This window comes from Rattus norvegicus, chromosome 18 (assembly GCF_021556685.1).
Source record: "Rattus norvegicus strain SHRSP/BbbUtx chromosome 18, alternate assembly SHRSP_T2T, whole genome shotgun sequence".
NCBI lineage: Eukaryota > Metazoa > Chordata > Mammalia > Rodentia > Muridae > Rattus > Rattus norvegicus.
Window position 1 is genome coordinate 79,399,635 of NC_141551.1, and position 20,366 is coordinate 79,420,000.

The 20,366-nt window shown below is 48.2% G+C and overlaps 1 protein-coding gene across 2 annotated transcripts in view; it reads right to left on the reverse strand.

Annotated features, from left to right (window-relative positions):
- Nucleotides 1-5,103: 5,103 nt before the first annotated feature.
- The window catches only part of Tshz1 (teashirt zinc finger homeobox 1), a 76,487-nt gene continuing 61,224 nt past the window's right edge, over nt 5,104-20,366 (reverse strand). For both annotated transcript variants that reach the window (XM_087592706.1, NM_001400632.1), the window contains 1 exon segment: nt 5,104-9,692. In XM_087592706.1, coding sequence (XP_087448832.1) covers nt 6,481-8,940 — 2,460 coding nt within the window. In that variant the 5' untranslated portion in view covers nt 8,941-9,692 and the 3' untranslated portion in view covers nt 5,104-6,480.

Consider the following 20,366-nt stretch of genomic DNA (forward strand, 5'->3'; position numbering starts at 1 on the left):
GCTCCTGGATCTGGTCATGAAACACCTGACCACAGAAGGTAGGTAGGTCTTCAGCAATGCCCTGAACTTCAACTCTGAAAGCAAATCAGCTATGGGAAACAATGGCTAACAAGTTTTTGCAGGAAGACCCATACCTGCTAATGATCATAAAAGAACTGAACTTGGTGGAGCCAACCCTAAGTGGTCTGTCTCAGTTTGCCACTTGATTCTGAATTTATTATTATTATTATTATTATTATTATTATTATTATTATTGCTAATATTAAAGGTCCATCACATGTAAATCATAGGATCTCAACTTGGCTTCCTGGGAGCAGGTTGGACTATTTGGAAGTGGTCCAGAAATACGCTGGTGATTGATTTTGGGTTGCTCGGAGTGGGTTGTTGGTGTTTTAGTACTAGGGACTGAACCCAGGGTCTGACATATGCTGGTCAGATACTTTCAGTGAACCAAAATCCAAGCCCTCCTTTTACTTTTTATTTTTAGACAGCATTTTACTAAGTTGCCCTTGAACACACTCTTTAGCTCTCAAAGTCTTAACATTGTGACCTTGCCTCATTTGTAGCTGGGATTACAAACCTACACCACCAAGGTCAGTTTAGGGGAGTTTTTGTTGGCGCTATTTTTAATGATTGTTACTTTGGCTATTCTGTGTTTTGTTTGATTGTTTTGTTTGAGACAGAGTATCTTCTTGTCCAGTCTACCTGCCTCACGGTAATGGAGGGAGACCTTAAACTTCGGATCCCCCAGCCTGTGCGCTCTGTATGCTAGGGTTGGAGGCCTGTACCAGACACCCAGCTTATACAGGGCTGGCGTTGGAACCCAGGGCTTGAGGAAGCTAGACGAGCGAGCACTGTGCCCACAAATGAGATACGGTGAACTAGAAATGGGTGCCAGAGATTAAGGCAGTTGCCCACAAGCTAGCCCTCATTCCAGGTGAGCCAGGTAACTTGGGGGTGCTTTTTCTCCTCATTATTGGGGTGTCTCTAGAGCTGATTGGCGAATTTAAGTGACGTTATAATCCACCTGAGAGCATGCCTGCAGCCACCTGCAGTTATGCATTCCCTTTAAATAGCTTCAATAGGCAGTAAATATTGCAAGTTCCCTCAATTAAAATATCGTTAGACAATTAATGAAATACTCAAAATATTTTTAACCCCCCCCCCCCCTGTAGAAAGCAGAGTGAAGCAGGACAGACTGTCTTAGGGGCAGCTCCCAGGAACTTGCCTGTAGGTGATCTGACTATGTTTCCCTGCACTGTAAGGGAAACCTCAAATCCAAGTATTGGGTTTAAAGGTGGTGACCAGAACTGTTTACAAAAATATTAAGAGGAATCGTGAAAATCTAAAAATGAACCTAGGGGTTGCTTCTAAAATTTTTAACAATTAGGGACTTGCTTGTGTTACAGCATATCCCAATAGGATGTCAAGTAATCGGTATTTAAAAGAATCAGGAAGATAAAAACAAACTGTGAACTGGTGAGGTAGAAAAACAAGGAATTATGTTCAGCGTGACCTGTACTTTGTGCAAACATATTGGGGGGAAGATGTCAGCACTGAAATGTTAGCAGTGATTGTCCCTAAACTGCCAACAGTGGTTTTGATTCCTTTCGTGTTTTTGTTGTTCTTGCGTCCCTGAGGTGAGAGCCCTCACTTCAGTCACTGTCATCGAAGTCGAGTAAAAGCACAAGTTCTCTTAGTTTCTTTTTTGAACTCTTCCATGCCTCTTAAGTGTTTAATTCGATGATTAGATTCAATAGAATCTGCTGTCTTCTTAGAAATTTTAATAAATAACAAACAAAAGGACCTTGGTAAAAATACCCAAACCATTATTTGTGTGTGCTGGGTTCTTGGACCTGGCTAAGATATGCATTTGTCCTATAATGATGGGATAACGATGGCTCACTTTAAAAAAACAAGTTGAGACAGGGTCTTAGCATGTAGCTTCATAGCGTGGAATTTGCTATGTAGACCAGGCTGACCTCTGACCCAGAGGTCTACCTACTTTCGCCTCCTCGGTGCTGGATTCCAGATGTGTACCACAACTGCCAGTTCAACAGGTTTTTAAAGATTATCAGGAACAGAAATGAAAAGCCACAAACTCTGCGTGTATGTGTGTGTGCATGTGCGTGTGTGTGTGTGTGTGTGTGTGTGTGTGTGTGTGTGCCGTGCTCATGTATATGTGAACATAAGTATATAAGTAAAAGTGTCATCCTTAGAAATCCCTACCTTCAGGCTTGGGGATTTAGCTCAGTGGTAGAGCGCTTGCTTAGCAAGCAAAAGGCCCTGGGTTCAGTCCTCAGCTCTGACAAAAAAAAAAAAAAAAAAGAAAAGAAAAAAAAGAAATCCCAACCTTCTCCTTTAGTTGTGTAGCCTCACATTGGCCTGGAACTCATAGATTAGATGAGGCTGACTGGACAGTGAGCCCCTGGAATCCTTCTATGTTCACCCCCCCCCCCCAGTGGCTGGGCTTACACAGGTGTGCCTGCATATCTGGTATTTTTACATGGGTTCTGAAGATGAGCTACTCTGGCCCTTTTGCTGTTTCAACAAGCACTTTAACCCATCTATCTCCTAGCCATAAGAGACCTACATCTTGAAGTGTTTAAACATGCCTTTTTCTGCACACTGCCTAAATGTTAGTTTCTCCTATGTAAACTATTGTCCGTCATTTCCCAGGCTGGATCCCACTTCAAATACTGGCTAAGCAGCAGCAACTCACATTCAGAGAAACAGCCCAAGCTTTTAACATCCCGCATCCAAAGGAGGGAAGTGTTTAATTGGTTATTAAACTTCACGGTTAAACTGCAGATTAAATGCAAACCACAATTATTTTTGTATATGCACAACCACCAGCCTGGCAAGAACTCTGGACTGGGTGAGCAGCTGCCTGCCATCTTCCTGCTTCCTCCCACATCCTAAGGGTATTGGTAACCGGCTCTTCCAACTGCTCAGGGCCCATTCATTGCTCAGTACTATGTGGGACAGACAGGGTTTCATGGTGCACAGAAGTATGTGTTCTGGGTCAGAGGAAAGATGGTAGGTGTTTGTCCCAACACAGTGAAAAGGAACAGACATGTGAAGTCTTCAGACTGTGGGCCTTTGATTTACCCCTCAGTTGGTCTATGTGTGTACATATGTATGCTCATGTGTGGGTACCTGTATGGACATATGGAGGCCAGAGGACAGCCTACGATTCCGTTCTTCTGTACCGTCTACTTTGTTTTATAAAGCAGGGTCTTTCCCTGGGCTGGAACTCAGCAGTGGGCTAGGCAGGTGAGACAGTGAGCCCAGAGGACCCGCATTCCCTCTTCTCCTGCTCTTCTTACAGCTATGCTTACCAAACCTGACTTCTCTAACCCGGCTCTGGGGATCCAACTCTGGTACTCTGCTAACAACCCGACCAGCTGAGCTTGCTGTCTGTCTTGGCTGAGGTTCTGGGTCACCGGGCATCCTCTGTGAAACTCCATTCATAAACTCACAACCAACATCATTTTGGCTTATTTTCAGATCCAGCAGAAGATAAAGTCACAGAAGCTTGTGACCTGCTGCAGCCACAGGCAGAGGTGGCTGGAAGCATGGTAGGGCGTCTGCTCTGGTAGCTGATTACCAAACCATGCTCATCCTCGGCACTCCATTTTTAAGGGCTAGGTTCTATCTCATCTCCCTGTAAAAGACAACCTTCTTGGCCTCTTCCGGGGTCAAATCAGATCTTTTTGCCCCAGGTCTGTCTTCTGGTAATGCTGAGCATGGCCACTGCAGTAAGTACTCCAGAGCCCAAAGTCCAGCTTCAGTCCGTCACAAGCCGCGTGACACGATAAATACCTGCCCCTTGCTGTGACTGGCTGACAGTCAGGGACCTGGTGCAGAGCTGTGAAGAAGGAATGGGTTCACATGTGCAGAGCGCACAGTAGGACTTGGTACTCTAGGAGGACTCAGTAACCTTAACGGGGTCACCATCTCTGTGGTGTTGAGGAAACATCTTCCCACCAACTGGGAAACTGGGAACGGTGACAACGTACCAGCCAGCCCAGGAACTACAAAGAAAGAAAACACCAAGAAAGCTGGAGCTCTGTATGGTCCCCTTGGTGCTCAAACTCAAGCTGCAAGTGACAGACACTGGGATGGTCTGCAGCAGAATCTTCCTCAGAACTCTCACCTCCTATTAGACTGAGGCTTCACGACTCTGACTGTGAGGACGAAACGTTTGCACATCTGCAGTATAAAAAAAAGGTATCCATCACCCAGACATGGCTTTGGAAGCACCCCATGTCGGCCCACACCCCAGGCTTGACTGCTGTCCCAGCATTTACCTTCAGCCTAATCTTCATAATCACCCAGCGATGTGTCTAAATAGCTGAGTCAGCTCCTTACCAATGGAAAAACGCTAGAAAAATCCAGCATTCCTGAACACAGTATGAGTTCTTACTTTTCTGGAGACATAATTCTATAGAGACTTAAGCAAATAGTAAAAACAAAGCAAGACAAAACCCTTTACTAGGTGTTGGGTCTTGGTATCCTCAGCTGCTGAAAGTGGGCCAGAGTAACCAGTTCGGGTATCTAGGAGCTGAGACATGACACCTCGGGACCAGTGCTGGTTCTTTTGGGCGGGTCCCTCCTGTGCCTCGGAAAGGACAAAAGAAAAGCAAAAATTCTGCTCAGCGACTGAATGGAAAAACAGCCAGTCGATACTAAACACTCACAAGCCAGCCACACAGAACTAATCCAAGATCGCCAGGGCCTGAGCTGCGTGAGGTCTAGCCTGCTACCTGGCCAGGAAGCCCCCAGATGTACACAAGAAGCTGGCGGCAACTATTTCTAATCGTCTGGGAGGATTCTCTGAAAGAATCACCATAACCTACCAATGGACCAAAGAGCCACCATGGAAGGACTGAACTCTGGGCATCCTGGACACCCATGAGGGAAACATGTCAATTATCACCTTTAAACACGCAACACTTCTCGTCCGAACGAAGCACACCAGCACACACATCATGGGCTGGAGCGTCTGAATGGAACTGTCGTCGGTTGATCACATAAGCAATGCCTCTTGTGGTTGAAATAACATCTTGAAGGGAAAGTAACGACAGCCAGGACAATCTCTGTAAATCAAGAACTGCGTGTGGGTTTATTTTACATTTGAGAAAACAGTGGGTTTAATTGTGTGAACCAAAATGGACTGTACAATATTAATGACGGGACATCAGAATGTATAATTAACAGTGCACTGCTTGCTCTGGTTTTTTTTTTTAATTTTATTTATTTACTTTTGTCTGATAGTTCCTCTGAGTACATGCATCTGAGAAGACGCAGGTGCAGGTAAAATTTTCTCTATTTAAATCAAGCTGCAGGAACTAAATTTTATCCAAAAATTGTGGTTTTACATTATATACACAGAAATTTAATATAAAATGACAATATAAAAAGTTAAAAGAGAAAGCATACAGCCAGAAGGTACAAAGAAAGTGGGGTAGATTAAAATGATATGATATGTAACATACAGGCGTGTGTAAGCTGAGGCTGGCGGTTTACAAGGAAAGGATCCAACATTTGCCCCCCTTTTTTTTCTTTCTTTTTTTTTTTTTTTGGTTTTTTTTTCTGTGTTTTTTTTTCATTTACCAATGCATCACGCTATAGAAAGGTCAGCTGATACCAAAGCTTACATTTGTAAATAACTATAAACTGCAGTATTTTACAGAAAAAAAAAGAAATAGCATTTTTACACATTTTTTTTTTAAATAATAAGCTTGCATACTTTTTTTTTTTTGCCAAAAGTGGCATTTTTCAGCATCCAGAGGGTTTGGGCATAGTGGCGACTGGGGTGTTCCTTGTTTTTGTTTTGAACATATAAAGTTGTGGCTTCCTAACCCCGTGAGTCCTAGACAGCTTTCTGTCTCCAACCGCTGCATGCATGTCTTGTCATAAAAGCTCATTTTTTAATTATTAAATAAGTTTTGTGTCTGACACAGCTTTTGATCTGAATGAAATGCCTTTAAGCGCCTTTCCCCCTTCTTTCTTTCTCTTTTTTTTCTTAAACTTTTTTTTTGTTTAATTTTTGAGTGAAAGGCACAGAGATAAAGTCCTCAAAGGGTTAAACTTGATACTACCAGGTCCCGTGACCTTTATTGTCATGGCAACTTCTTAATTTTAGGATGTCTCTTTATCGCTGCTGTTTGTATCTGTTTCTTTACTGCTAAACAATGTCTCCAAGCGTGCCCCCACTATTTCCTACAAAAGATAGCTCAACAAGAACAGATGCTGAAGATGAAGGTCAGACTTTGACTCACGGAGAAAAAGAAAAATAACATGCACAGACCAGACAAAGAGCATATAAATATAACTACAAAATATGTGTGAGAAAAACCAAGTCCAGATAGGCAGGTCAGCGACAAAGGAGAGACTGATTTCAGAGGCTCAGGCCAGGCCTAGTGCAGCACAAGAGGGAGCTCAGTCCTCTGCAACCACCTGCACCCCTGCACACTATTGCTTCTCCAGCTCTGTCACGTAGATCAGGTGGTCCTCCGGCGACTTGCCGTGGGTCTTACTGAGGTGCAGTTTTACTGCGTGCTTGCTCGCAAAAGTCCGGTTACAGAGCTTGCACTGGAATGTGGAGCCCAGGTCTTCCTCGGAGGACCCCAGTGGGCCCAGAGTCTTGTTGGCCAGGGCTTTGGAGACGCTCTGCTGCTCTTGGATCTGACTGAGTGGCAGCTTGGAGAGGTCCTTCAGGCTGAAGCCGAGGTGCGTCTCCAGGTGGCTGATGTACGTGGAGGCAGTTCTGAACTGAGAGGCACAATCGTTACAAAAGAAAACAGGATGCCCTGTGTCGAGGTTCTTAAGGAACTTGGTTCCCCCTGTCCTCCGTAGCTGGTACTTGACGTTGGCCAGCCAGTGACTGATGGTGGTCATGGAGAGGCCTGTGAACTTGGAGATGTGCACCCGCTCCTGAGGGCCCAGGTCCGACATGATGTATTTCCCTTCCGCCGTCTCTCGGAGGCTGGAGGCAAACTGGGCCTGGAGGATGAGGAGGTGTTGTGGGTTCCAGTTGGACTGGCGCCCCTTTCTCTTGTGGACAGGTGACAGCTCGTCCAGGGCCTCCTCAAAGCTGCTGCCATCTGCATCTGACTTCTCGGACACCGTGGAGGGTGTGGAGGACTTGGGAGTCAGACGGCCCGTGAGGTTCTTCACCATGTCCGAGATATCCATGAGGGCACTCTCCCGCAGAGGCGAAGACACGGCATCCGCCACGCCTGAGACCAGTGGCTTGTTCTTGGACTTGGTCAGATCGATGGGCTGGTCGCTGTTCTCGTAGTAGTAGCGGTCGATGGCGTCGGCCTGCTTAGCGGGGGTCGTGGGGTAGACAGGCTTGTCCAGCATGCTGTTGCTGATCTTATAGAGCATCGCTAGTGGGTCCAGAGAGGGGCTCACAGGCTTGGACACCTTACCTAGGTGGGTGTTCATGATGGACTGCAGGGCGCTTAGCGGGTTGATAAAAGAGGGCTCCGGGGAATGGTCCGTGATAATACCCAGGTTGCTGCAGCCATTGGTGACCTTGGCTTTAAGAGGCTCTGTACCGTTTGGGGTGTGAGCATCCACGGTACTTTCCTTTTTGGCCTTCCCAGTTTCCAAATCGGAGCCCTTCTTCTGTGGCTTGCTCCCAGTCTCCTCCGACTTAGGGAGATCTTTATTCTCCTTTGCCACAGGGGAGATGGCTTTGACCGGGGAGGCCTTCTCCTTCTCAGTGGGCCTCTCCTCCTTCTTGACGCTAACCTTGCCGGTGACCTTCTCTACTAACTCCTCCATGGCAGACACATTGCTCTTATGGGGCGGGGGCGTGAGGCTCCCTGGAGAGTGTAGGAGGGCATTGTGCTCTGTGGAGGACAGCGACTTCACGCTGCTGGCATAAGAGGGCTGTATTTGCACACTCTGCACAGCTGACTGCAGTGGCTTCACTGTGCCTGGCAGCTGATAGGCTGCGTGGATGCTGGGGTACCCACCCCATGAGGGCGCACCATTCTGGGCTTTACTGATGGCCGTGGACACAGTGTTCTCAAGTGACTTTAGGATATCTACTCCCCCCTTGGGGCTGTCGTCTAGGTCTTCCTCACGCAGGTACTGATAGAGGGCTGTGGGTTCAAACTTCTCAGTGGCGTCTTCAGTCTCCTCTTTGATTTTTCTCTCTGTGTCCCCAGCAGTTGGAGGGGCTTTCTCCTTCTCTTTCTCCTTCTCAGGCTCCTTCTTCTCTTCTGAGGCTACAGAGCCTGCAGGAGAGTCTGGTTGTTTCTTGATGCTAGAGGCAGGCAGCCGGGTGTGAGTGGTCGGGGGCAGGGGGATGGACTGGATCTTCTCTTCCACCACAGGGTCCAACACCAGCTGCTTTCCTTTCTTGGAGGCAGAGGTTGTCACCTTTAAGAAGTGGCCGGTGACCATCATGTGGGCCGTGAGCTGCTGCAAGGTGTCATGGGAGCTGCCACATTCCATGCACTTGAGTATCTGGGCTTTTCGGGCCTCAAACTGCCACGTGTAACTAGCACCATTCTGGTAGCCATAACGGTTGTTCGGAGTCACGTACGGGTTGGCCGTTTTCTGGTCCTTGGCCGACTCACTCAGTGCAACGTCAGTGGCCATGCCCGTGGGCTCTGGGGAGCAAGGGGATGCCAGGTCCTGCAGCGCTCGCTTCTTGGTGGAAGGGACCAGTTTGGTGATGGCTGGCACGGGCTCCTTCAGAGGCACTTTCTGGTAATGCTTTGTTTTGATCATGTGGACACTGAGGTCTTGCAAGGACTCGAAGGAGTGTCCGCAGTACATACACTTCAGCACCTTCTGTGCGTCCTCTTTCCCCTCCATCTCCATTAGGGAACGCTTCCTGGGCTTGGACCAGCGCTTGGTCTTCTCAGAGTCCTTGTCTCTGTTGTCATCACGGTAGTGGCCTGTCTCGTTCATGTGCACCGTCAGTTCCACCAACGTGTCATACGCCGCGCTGCAGTCTTTGCACCTGAACTTGCTGGCCCCCGTGAACACGGAGCCGTACAGCTTGTTATTCTGCCGGTAGAGCTGCACGGTGCTAAACAGGCTGGGCTCAGGCAGCAGCCCGTAGGACGACGTCTGCTGCAGCGTCTTGGCCAGGGCAGCCTGGTGCCAGTCATACCCCGAGCTGCTGTTGTTACTGGTGGTGCTGCTATGGCTGGTGCTGGTGCTGCAGCTGGTAATGGCTGTGGTAGCCGTGGTGCAGGCGGTACTGGCGGTACTGGTAGGGGGTGTGGGGGTAGGTGTGGAACTCTCCTTCTGGCTGGCATCGTTGTTGCTGGTGGTAGAACTGGACTTCTTTAAATCCAATGCTAGGCTAGACCAGCAGGACTCTGAGAATAAGTTCGCATACACGGCTTTGATTTGTGCCAAGCTGTCCTGGGGGTAGGAGACACTGTCTGGACACTGCGGCTCCTCCTTCTCCTCTCTGGAGGTGGAGCTTTTGAAATGGGCCAGCTGGTCACTGCCCTCGCTAAAGGGTGATCCGTAGCCAGCATCTTGATTGGTGGCAGTGCTGACGGGGGAATTCTGATAGCTCTGGGCTTCTTTGATCTCTGTCTCCTCATTGCACACGAATTCGCTCTCCTGAATGTCCAGAGACAGCCCGCCATCCTCCACGTGCTCCTCATCTATTTCAGCGGCCTTCAGTTCTTCCTCGGGAACATAAGCTAGGAGAGAAAAATGACCCACAGTCAGAGGAGTAAATCATCTTCAAGGACGCAGCCTCCCCAGCAGTTAGGTGATCTTTAAAAAGATGTTTTTCAGCCAGGCTCCCAGGCTACAAGGCCACCTCAACCTCAACTCCATGTGCCCGCCCACTGGACCTCAGCAAGCAGGAGTAAGACCATGCCGAAACTGTCCCCCCACAAAGTGTGCCCTCTCAGCACAGAAGCCTGAGCCCTTTCTAACTCTGCTCTCTCCCTCTTCTCTTCTTTTCTTCCTCCTGTTTCCCCAACTCCTTTCTCTCCTTCCTTCCTTCCTTCTTTCCTTCTTTCCTTCCTTCACCTCCCTTCCTCCTTCCTTCTTTCCTTCCTTCCTCCCTCCATTTCTCCTTCCTCCCTTCCTTCACCTTCTTCTTTCCTTCCTTCCTTCCTTCCTCCCTCCATTTCTCCTTCCTTCTCTCCCTTCTTTCCAGCAGGGTCTCAAGTAGCCCAGGCTGGCTTTGAACTCTCAATCTTCTTTCTCCATCCCCCCCCCCCCCCCCCCCGCCACAAGATGTTAGCATTGCAGGTATGCACCACCCCTTCTTAAAGACATCAGTCTGGTTAGAGGCTGCAGGGAAGAAGAAGGAATCCCACAGGCTAGCCCTCACTGGACCTGCAAGCCCTCTTTGATTTCTGCACAGCACATTTCATGAAATTAGGAGGAACCCAGCTCTCTTTTGTAGACCAATGTATTTCCTGGGCAATACTCTATGTTTTCTGCAAGTCAAAATACTCCTTCATGAGAAGCAGTAAAAAATAATACGGTTTTCACTCAAAACAAATGCTTATCACGATGTGAGTCTGCTGTCAGGGCAAAACCCAGTGTTACCTACGAAAGACCGCTCAGGGGTGGCCAAGGCCATTGCCACACACCGACACCCAAAGCAGCATCCCACGCCACAGCTAAAGGAAGAACTGAGGCTAGCATCCTTCACACAGACAGTTGTGGCCATCCACACCACAGAGCACCATCTAATCCTAGAACAGAAAACACTGACCCCGGGACCCGCAAGGACATGGGCGAGTCTTGAGGACACCGCACAAAGGGAGATGAGCTAGTTACGTGGAACAGATACTGTCTTGGGCCCTTCTGTGAGGTCTGTACAGCAGTCCAGTTCACACACAAGGTGGTGGGTGGCCGGGCCGGAGTGGAAAGTGATGCCTCTGGCTATGGTTTCAGTTGTCTGAGCTGAGAAACGACCTAGAGTTAGGAGGTGGGGACGGCAGCCCAGCAGCAGGAACATTCTGGATGCCACTGAATTACACCGTTGAACATGGTTGCAGTGGTCACTTTCATGTTATGAGGACTTCATCTGAAGAGTTTCTCATTATGAAGGCAGTAGTGGTGCATGCCCCAGTGGCTGCCACAGGCCTACAGCTGCCTGCAGAACTGCAAACCAAAGGACACACAGGTGCCAGGGAAAACCTTGGTTCTCACTTCAGGTCATTATAAATGCTTTGATGTGTGACATATCTTGGTACTGACACGTTTTGTTTTTACTACCTCTTAAACTTATTTGAGCAATGTGCTTCTCTTCTTTCCTCTCTCTCTCTCCCTCTCTCTCTCCCCACTCCCTCCCCCTCCTCCTCCCCCCTCTCTTTCTCTGACAGAAAAACTAGGTGACCTAGTGTTTCATGAGGGAGTAGGAAATTCGAGGTTGAGGTAGTCTCCAGCCCCTATTAAAATGCACTGGCGTGACCTGAGAGGGGCGTCTCATTAAACACGATCATTCATTATCACATTATCAGAGCCGGATCCTAAGGGAGCATGGCAAAGAGTACAGGCATTTTCAGAGAGGGATGACAGGAGGGACAAAGAACAGCTCTGTGCCCCAGGGGAGGACACCGGGGTGGGTGAAGGACCAGCAAGCTTCTACACCTGCAAATGAAAGGCTCTAGGTTTCAGGACAGGCATTCACAGAATGTGAATGACTGCCACACACACACACACACACACACACACACACACACACACACACACATTCACACATGACAGTACATGCACAATCACATAGTATGTGTAAGCTCATATATGACAGCACAAGCACTTTATATGCCTGAGCATGCATACAATGATCATACATGTATAATCACCCCACTGTAAGAATGCATGCATTACAAATGCTTACATGGTCACCCTGTGCATGCAATCACACACCCGAGGGCACATGCACAGTCCTCCAGATGTGTAAGCTAAACACAATAGAACAGCACTATCATTTCTGTACATATGAGAAAATGCAACAGCACATGCATGATTACTCCTGCAAATACTTGACATGCCATTCACAGTCATCTACATTTACAAGCGTACATGTGATAGGACATATATGATCATACCATATTGTGAACCTATATATGACCACTCTACATGTATGAACATGCATATGGAAGCACACGTACATGAGAGCACACATGACGATTACCCCATACACATATGCATACCTATATGCACACACAATGAGACACCATTAACTCTGCCACATGGAGACCTCTAAGGCCCTGCAGAACACATGTGCCCACTGCCTTTCTCCACCCAGCCTCAGCTCACCTCGGTGAAAATCCCAAAGCAATCTAAACATATAGGTCCTGGTCCTTGTTCCACTAATGTATCAGGAAGTGCAGTTCTGCTAATGCTGCACCACCACTGGGAGAAACGATCCACGGTGTGGGGCCTCAGGCTTTCTCTATGGCACCACGTGCTGGGCAGTGTACAGGTAATTTGACAGCCCTCCTAGAAAATGGAAGGCTGGCAACACTCTAAAGTGACTGCCAGACTCACCCACATTTCCGCTCTGCTCACAAGAACTAAATGTTCAAGCTATCCAGATCTGGGATACCACGAGTCCCACTGATAGGGCCCCATTCCCTAACAGGAAGCTGGGCTGTCCCAGCTGGAGAACAGGTAAAGGGCGTGGGTAGAGCTGTCTGGCATCCGTGGCCTCTTCATATGTCATCATACATGTCTGATTTCTCCCTTGTGCCAGCAGAAGTGTAGTCACGGGGACACAACCTTCTTCCTACCCTCTCTCCTCCCAAGGAACTAGCCTGCATGTGGTGGCTCCAAGACTGAGGCGACATGTAAATCATGAGCAATCCCACAGTGCCAGCACAACAGACAGTGTCACGGGGACAAGGGATAGAACCACAAAGCACAGGGCTTTCAACCCGAGTGGCCATTCTCGGGCCCACCTGATATCTGTCAGCACTGCCTGTTCTCTGGAAGGTGACTGTGGAAAAGAAGTGCTGTCCCTGACCCTTAGAGCTTATGTCTCAGGGGAAAATAAAGCAAGAGGACTATTGCAGGGTAGGGGAGGGGACAATGGGCCAGCATGAAAGCTGGGCCCTTGGTGCCATGGCTTCTCTCTGTGCCACTTAACTTATCCACCCTGCAGATGCCCCAGGCTGGAAGTGGCGTCTGTTTCTTCTGCCCTGGATATTCTCCTGGGAGTGGTGGAGGTCCACAGACCTCCTCTGGCACTGCCTTGATGGCTCTGTGTCTCCTGAGTCTGTCCCACTGTAGTCTAGAGGACTGACCCTGACTTCATCCTTAAAGGCCTGTGACCACTGAAGCCTTCCATGTCCCCTACACCTGCTGATCACCACCAGCCTGAAGCTCCCCCCACCTCATGGAGGCTGCCAGTCGAAGTCAAGCCTGGGTTGCATGTTAGGAACAGACACGCAGACACACAGACACACACGCATGTCAGGCATAGACACACACGTAGACACACACACACACACACACATATCAGGCACAGACATACACACACAGATATATACACACACACAGACACATACACACATATCAGGCACAGACACATACACAGACACACACACATGTATATCAGGCACATACACACACACACATGCATGTCAGGCACACACACACACACACATGCATGTCAGGCACACACACACACTCACAGATATACACAGACACAGACACACACTCACAGATACACACACACACACACACACATATACACACGCATGTCAGGCACAGACACTGGCTCCAGCTGTATGACAAACACATGCCAAGGGACATGAAAAGCAGTGACGAACCATCAGTGGCTTCGACTTTAAGGGATGATTCTTTATGAGGCAGCAGGAGAGCAGGAGAGAGAGAGAGAGAGAGAGAGAGAGAGAGAGAGAGAGAGAGAGAGAGAGAGAGAGAATATGAATGAATGAATATTAAATACCCACAGTGAAGAAGAGAGAAGATTTTGAAACATGACACCTTATAACCCCCAAACCATCTTCTTGGGTGCACAGCCTGCGATGGTGTGAAATGGGGCACCAGTTTCATGCCTGAAGACTCAGTGCACAGCACCACGGCACATGGATGGAATCTAAGTCTTCAAAGATGGGGATCCAATGCTTCGATAAAAGTATGTTCTAGGACACACCTTGAATGTTCTAGAACAGTTGGTTCAGTGCTTGCCATGCAAGAACGAGGAATCCGAGTTCAGTCCTCAAACCCCATATACAAAAGTAAGGCGTGTGGGTGCACATTCCCAGTGCTGGGATGGTGGAGACAGGCGGATCCCCTGGGGCTCACTTGTCAGCCAGCCTAACCTAATTAGCCTAATCAGGTGAACAGATCCTGAGGAAAACACCTGAGCTTGACCTCCAGCCTTAACAAGCACACACATATACATTCACCCACATATATGCACTTGCGTACACACACATACATGCATGCACACATGCACACACTCATGCACATACATGCACACGCATGCACACACGCATGCACACACATGCACACATGCATACACACACATGCACACACACATGCACACACAGACCATGCCCTAAAGACACAGCAAAAGCCAAAAACAACAAAGGCAGAGCACAAAGGTGTGTGGCCAGTACGATCGGAAAACCCTTCTCAGGGAACGTTAATGATGATTTCTTCAAGCCAATGGATACATTAGTGGGTTTTTGACTGCTGACGGATGTACCTCCTGATAAATTCTGGTATTTTCCAAATCTCCTCCGAAGTTTTCCATTTGACTCACATTAGCCACTGCAGGCAGTTTCTGAAATCAGCTATGTAGCCTTCCCTGAGCATCCACTGGGTATGGCCATCAACAGGACCCAAGAGCGCAGAGAGTAACTTGTTCCTCCTGGGAAGGAGGGACTGCACTCATCTTCACGGTTCCTACTTTTCTTTAATGCTGAACAGCCAGCGGGGCTGCAGACGGTACAGGCCTAAGCATCAGCTGTCCCTCCTCTGGGCTGTCCAGGATGCCTCATCTGCTTCCCCTGTCACTCGTTATTCCATAGCCACCCACAGTGGCCCTCAGAAGACAGCTGCAGCCTTCCAGACAAGCAAGCGAGTGACCTGGTCTTTTGGTTTTCAGCTGACCAGGCTCAGTCCAGCCTCTCTGCTCACCCTGTATCCCATGCTCCTCCAGTTCCTTATGCCAAGACCTTCTCCTTTTAGCTACTTCACGCTTGTCCCTGCTCCTAGTACTCGACATCTATTCTCAGTCATCGTTTTACTAGGACTCACAAGGAGGCACACGTCCTGGATTAACAGCTGGTGACAGGCATCTGCCCTCCATCCCACACCACTGGACACCTCTGCCCACTGGTTTGAGGCTGCTCTTCAGACCTTTCTCCCTTCCAAAGCAGTGTCTAATCACCCAGCCAGCTCTCAGCTCCACCTGTGAGAACCCCCACTTTCAGATGCTAGAGTCAGACAGAGTTCTGGCACCTCCTGCTAGTACCCTAAGGGTCCAAAACCTGCAGAGTCTCATTTCTAAGTTCAGAACCTACAGAGAAGTGGCCAGGAGGAGTTCCCAAGCCTGGATTTTGCAGTCTGACAGCAAGAAGGGCTTCCCATACCCTGACTTTTTTTCCGGAGGAATCCCAGAGATGTCTGGGACCCAACCCCAAACTGCAATGCCAGTCATGCAAAAGCAAGTCAACCTAATGACCCTGGGATTTGGGGGGGTGATCCAAAGAAAAGGGTGCTCCCAGGATGCCTGGATATGAACCAAGAGAAACAAAGTGGTCAGACATGCACTTATACGGATGGGGCCTATGATCACTGTAGTCCTTGCTATCAGACAGCCAGCTGCCTTTTAGTCTGGAGAGGGAGAATGGCCATTTGATCCCAGCAGACAGGTAAGCCCGACACACACACTTGCTCCTTGGGGTCCTACTCTTCCCAAAGCACAATCGTGGCAATGGAGAAACCTTTAAGGTTACAAGAATTACCATGGTCATTAAACCCAACACTGTTGGCGTGGTTTGAAAGTTTCTGTTCTCCCGGAATTCACCTTAGAATCTAATCATCGGGTGAGTCCATCAGGAGGGACTTTGGGAGGGGCTCATGCCACAAGGGTGGAGGCCACAGGACTAGGTTTGGTCCCCTCGTAAAGGAAAGTCCAGAATGCTACTGTGCCCCTTCCTGCACAAAGGGACATAGTGAGATGGTGAGACCTGCTGACACCTCAACCTGGGTTTCTGGCCTCTGAGTTGGGGGGAAAAATGATTTCCATTTTTACCTTGCCTAGTCTGTGATAGTGTTACAGTGGCTAGAAGGTGCCGAGACATCTGCTCCTCTCTGTTGCACCCCAAAGAGGTACACGCAGAATAAACGACAATCCACACTAACATGCCCACTGGTTTGTGCTGCTACAGAAAGGCGCCCCAGCTCAGCCACACGCCACTCGACTTAGCCCTGGGACGACAGGAAGATAATGATATCAGCTTTCCCTCATGGAAGCTGACCCATGTAGTGTCCTGATACCAGGTATGGCCCAGTAGATGTCTCTGGGGCCCCCCTCTTTTCATGTGCCCTAGAGCACCGAGGAAGGAGGGCAGGAAGGTTTCAGGGCTGCTCCCAGCAACTTCTCAAGGGGAGGGGCAGCTCATTCCTCCAGTGCTTGCTCTCCTCATTAGGCAATGTCTCGGAGAATTGGCTGCGAGGAAAGTGGACGCTTAAAAGTATCAAACAGAAAACCCCAGGTCTTCAGTAGCTGCTTGGTGACTGCCTTACAGTGAGCACCAACCTTGCTATCGTATTACCACCTGGTGAGACTATAATCAGACCAAACTGCGTGTTGATCTACACCAAACTCTTTAAAAAAAAAACTGGCAAATGTGATACTCCTGAACAGATGGCCATTATATCAAAATACATTTACTCCAAGGGACCAATTCACAAAAGGGGCTCGCACACACCTAAAGGACGGGTGTGTGGCTTCAGCTCATCACGGAACCCAGCAAAACACAACGTCTTCCAAATTTATAATTCTGCCTTCACCTTTGCCATGGAGAGAGAGCAGGTGGTTCCATCGAGAGTCTGAATCTATCGAGGAAAAGAAAAAAAAATGCAGAGAAAGCAGAAACAGGCAAGAACACATCCTTTCCTAGTCTGAGAAGAACATAGAAATGCGAGCGAGAGGTACATTAATTTGCTAGCGTGGTTGTGATTTCTCACAGGAAAAGCTGATCCCTGCCAAGCAAGGCTGAAAGGCCACTTCTGTTCCACCGTGATAGGGACAAAAATGTTTCCATCGCTTCTGCAAATTTCAGTTGCTGATAGGGAATGTTAACGCACCGTCCGACTGATGCATTTGACTTACAACCAAAGTCTCTTTACTTAAAGCCCCAGTAGAAGCCATCTCTAAGAACTTCAGGGTCAGTAAATAAAAATGACCTCCCCTCCATTCTGATTTTAATCAGGAACCATCCATAGGTAACTGCCCTAAAAACAAACACAATTTCTTCTTTCTCTTGCTGCCCCGGAAATTCGATTTGAAATTAGCTTAGAAATAAGAAAGCACAGGGCCAAGCCTGATCCTGATCTGCCCACGAGCAAATCTGATATTAACCTTTTGTCTCAAGCTGGTGAAGTTCCAACACAACTTTACAGGCAGGGTAGAAGAGACCGCACGCAAACCGATGAGAAGCTTCCCGATGCTCAGTGGTTATCAGGAAGAAAAAGAAGGAAAAATCTGAGGGAAATGAGAATGGACTGGGGAGCCTGGAGGGGCACCGCCCTCCTAAGCACCGGGACGACAGGACTGGGTTTCTTTCCACAGCTGCACACATCGATACAACGGAACACTCTATCTCTACAAAATCAGGTCTCACTCAAGATATGGGAACCCAGAGCCAGGCACCAGGGAAAGACGTGTTCTCAGTCCCCAGATGGGAAAGGACAGACCCCCACCCCCACCGCATCCTAAGGCAGACGAAGAGTCTAGTCTATTCACCCAGTATTAACAAGTAACCCACAGAGCATGGGGCCCTAGCCCAGGAGTGTCTGTTGTCCTGGAAACAGTAGGTTTTACCCAACAGGTGGGACTCCCCTAGTAGAAGACAGAAGAAGCATGATTCAGGACCCATGGCCTTTATCCTGACTCACACCTCAGCCAGCAGGACAACCCTGTGAAGAAGGCCACCAACAGACCCACTGCCTTTGCTCCCTGACACACTGCAACCCAGAGATTACATCTTCTATAAAGTTCCCTTCCGTGGACTTCAGCCAGGGGTCTCAGTCCTCGGGACTGGGAGGGGAAAGGAGCAAAGGTTCCACCGTCCCTGAAACCACAGGGCATCTCAGAATGCAGTCTCCGTTATAGAGTCAGAGGTCTTATTTTCTGAGACAAACTGGCTAAGAGACTGTCAATCTTCAGGCTGTTACACTACGTACTACGAGAGCGGATGACAGGACGTGGTGAGGACGCCGAGGAGACTGTTGGGGCAACACGTTAGGGAACTTTTTTTATCTTTAAAGAGGCTACAGGTAGATGCCAGTTCTCTGAGAACAAAAGGGATCCTGAGCAAACATACCTCACGATGGCTTCTACACCTGGTCAGAAACCAAGCACACCATCCCATAGCACCAGACGTCCCTCACATCTGTCTCAGCAATATGGGTGTTTGAACCGGATTATATCTGCCCTGTCGTGACAGAGAATGTAATTTTATCAGAATAATTACGCTTTTCTTTTTTTTTTTTCTTTTTTTACTAGTATCATTGAATCCTCGGAATTGCTTTCAAAGACGCTCCCTTAAAAGGTTTTCCATGGGGGAAGGAGAGAGTTTCCAAATTCAGCTGGAGGAATTTATTTATCAGCGCCTTTGTTTTCGCCATCCGCCATACTTTTCCTGAAAATCTTTTGTTTTATATAGGCTACGATTTAAAAAAAAAATCTTTCATTTTCATGCTGTACAGATGTCCTGGGATACAGGACGGTATTTGTAAAGATTGCTAGTTCTACGGATAAAACGGAGGACAAAACACTTCCCCAGGTGAATGGATATGATTTTCTGGCCTAACACGTTTTTTTAAGAAAGAGTCTGATGAACCCAGGAAGCAAAGTCACCCCCATCACATTTTCTCCAGGGACAAACTCCCCCCCAGCACCATCCATACGCCCCTCCCTCCAGACCCCCAACATGGAAATCTCATGAATGAGCAGCCAGGAATTGGTAACTGCAGTATAAAATTCTCCTCTCACAATTACTTACAGAAATAAATGACATTTTCCCCATCAACTAAAACAAAGACTCGGAATCATCATTTCTGCTATTTCTTTTTGTGTCAAAACAGCTTTGCTAGTGCTTCTCCGCCCTTCCTGAGCCTAGCAGGATGGCGCAGACCGTGACAGTGTAACACATGCAGTATGTCCTGCTGGGGGCAGGAGTGGGGGGCAGGGAGCTGTCTCGAGGGCCATGAGAACCAATATGGGCCAGCAGCACAGAATGGCTGCAGGCCTGAGCACTCGACCCACGTGCTCACACATGTGTGTGATGCATATGTATACACGTGTGTGTGTGTGTGTGTGTGTGTGTGTGTGTGTGTGTGTGTGTGTACCTGACAAACTTCTTACCCTGACCGTTCACAAGACAGGAATCCAAGCAAGAAACCTATGACTGGACTCCGTTTTCCTAAGAATTAAATCTTGTTAATAGTTTTTTTGCCATAAAATGTGCCTTCTGGATGCCAATGTGTCCCTAAAGATGTGCTGTCATCCTGAGCCATGTTCGTTAGATTCTGTGCGTTCTAATATGAGTGGACAGAAGGCAATGTATACAGCCCTGTTACAGCTTAATGTGACACCAACCATGTGTGCCCTGATGGTTTACAACGTAAATACACACATATTGTCTGAAAAAAAATTTTCATCTCAAATCCTAACTATATAATGAGGCGCAAACATCGTATCTTTGGCAAATTAGATAAAAACTATATTTCTCAATTCGCGGACCAACACTGTTCAGAACATCTTTGTTTCCTTAAAGGAAAACACAGCTCTCTCTTGTCAACAGTCACTTTAAGGACAGGGAGAAGTGACAGCTGTATTTGTTTTTTAATGACTAAGTGTAGTAAAGCTCCTAATTCCCCTGAGTCTTACTAACACTGGCTTGGAGCAATTAGGTCTGTGTCCCCCCCACCCCCTGCCCGAACCTGTGTCTTAATCTGCACCCCAATTATACACAGAGTGAAGGTGTGTTCCTGAGCCACCTTGCTGTGCATCCCCACTCAGAATGCTCCCAGAATTCTGCCTCCTCACCACCATTGTTCCTCCTCAGATAGCTGCGCAGAAGTGTGGGTGCTCTGTTCAACAAGCCACAGCAACAATAGAAGAAAGGCTTCTGGGAACACGC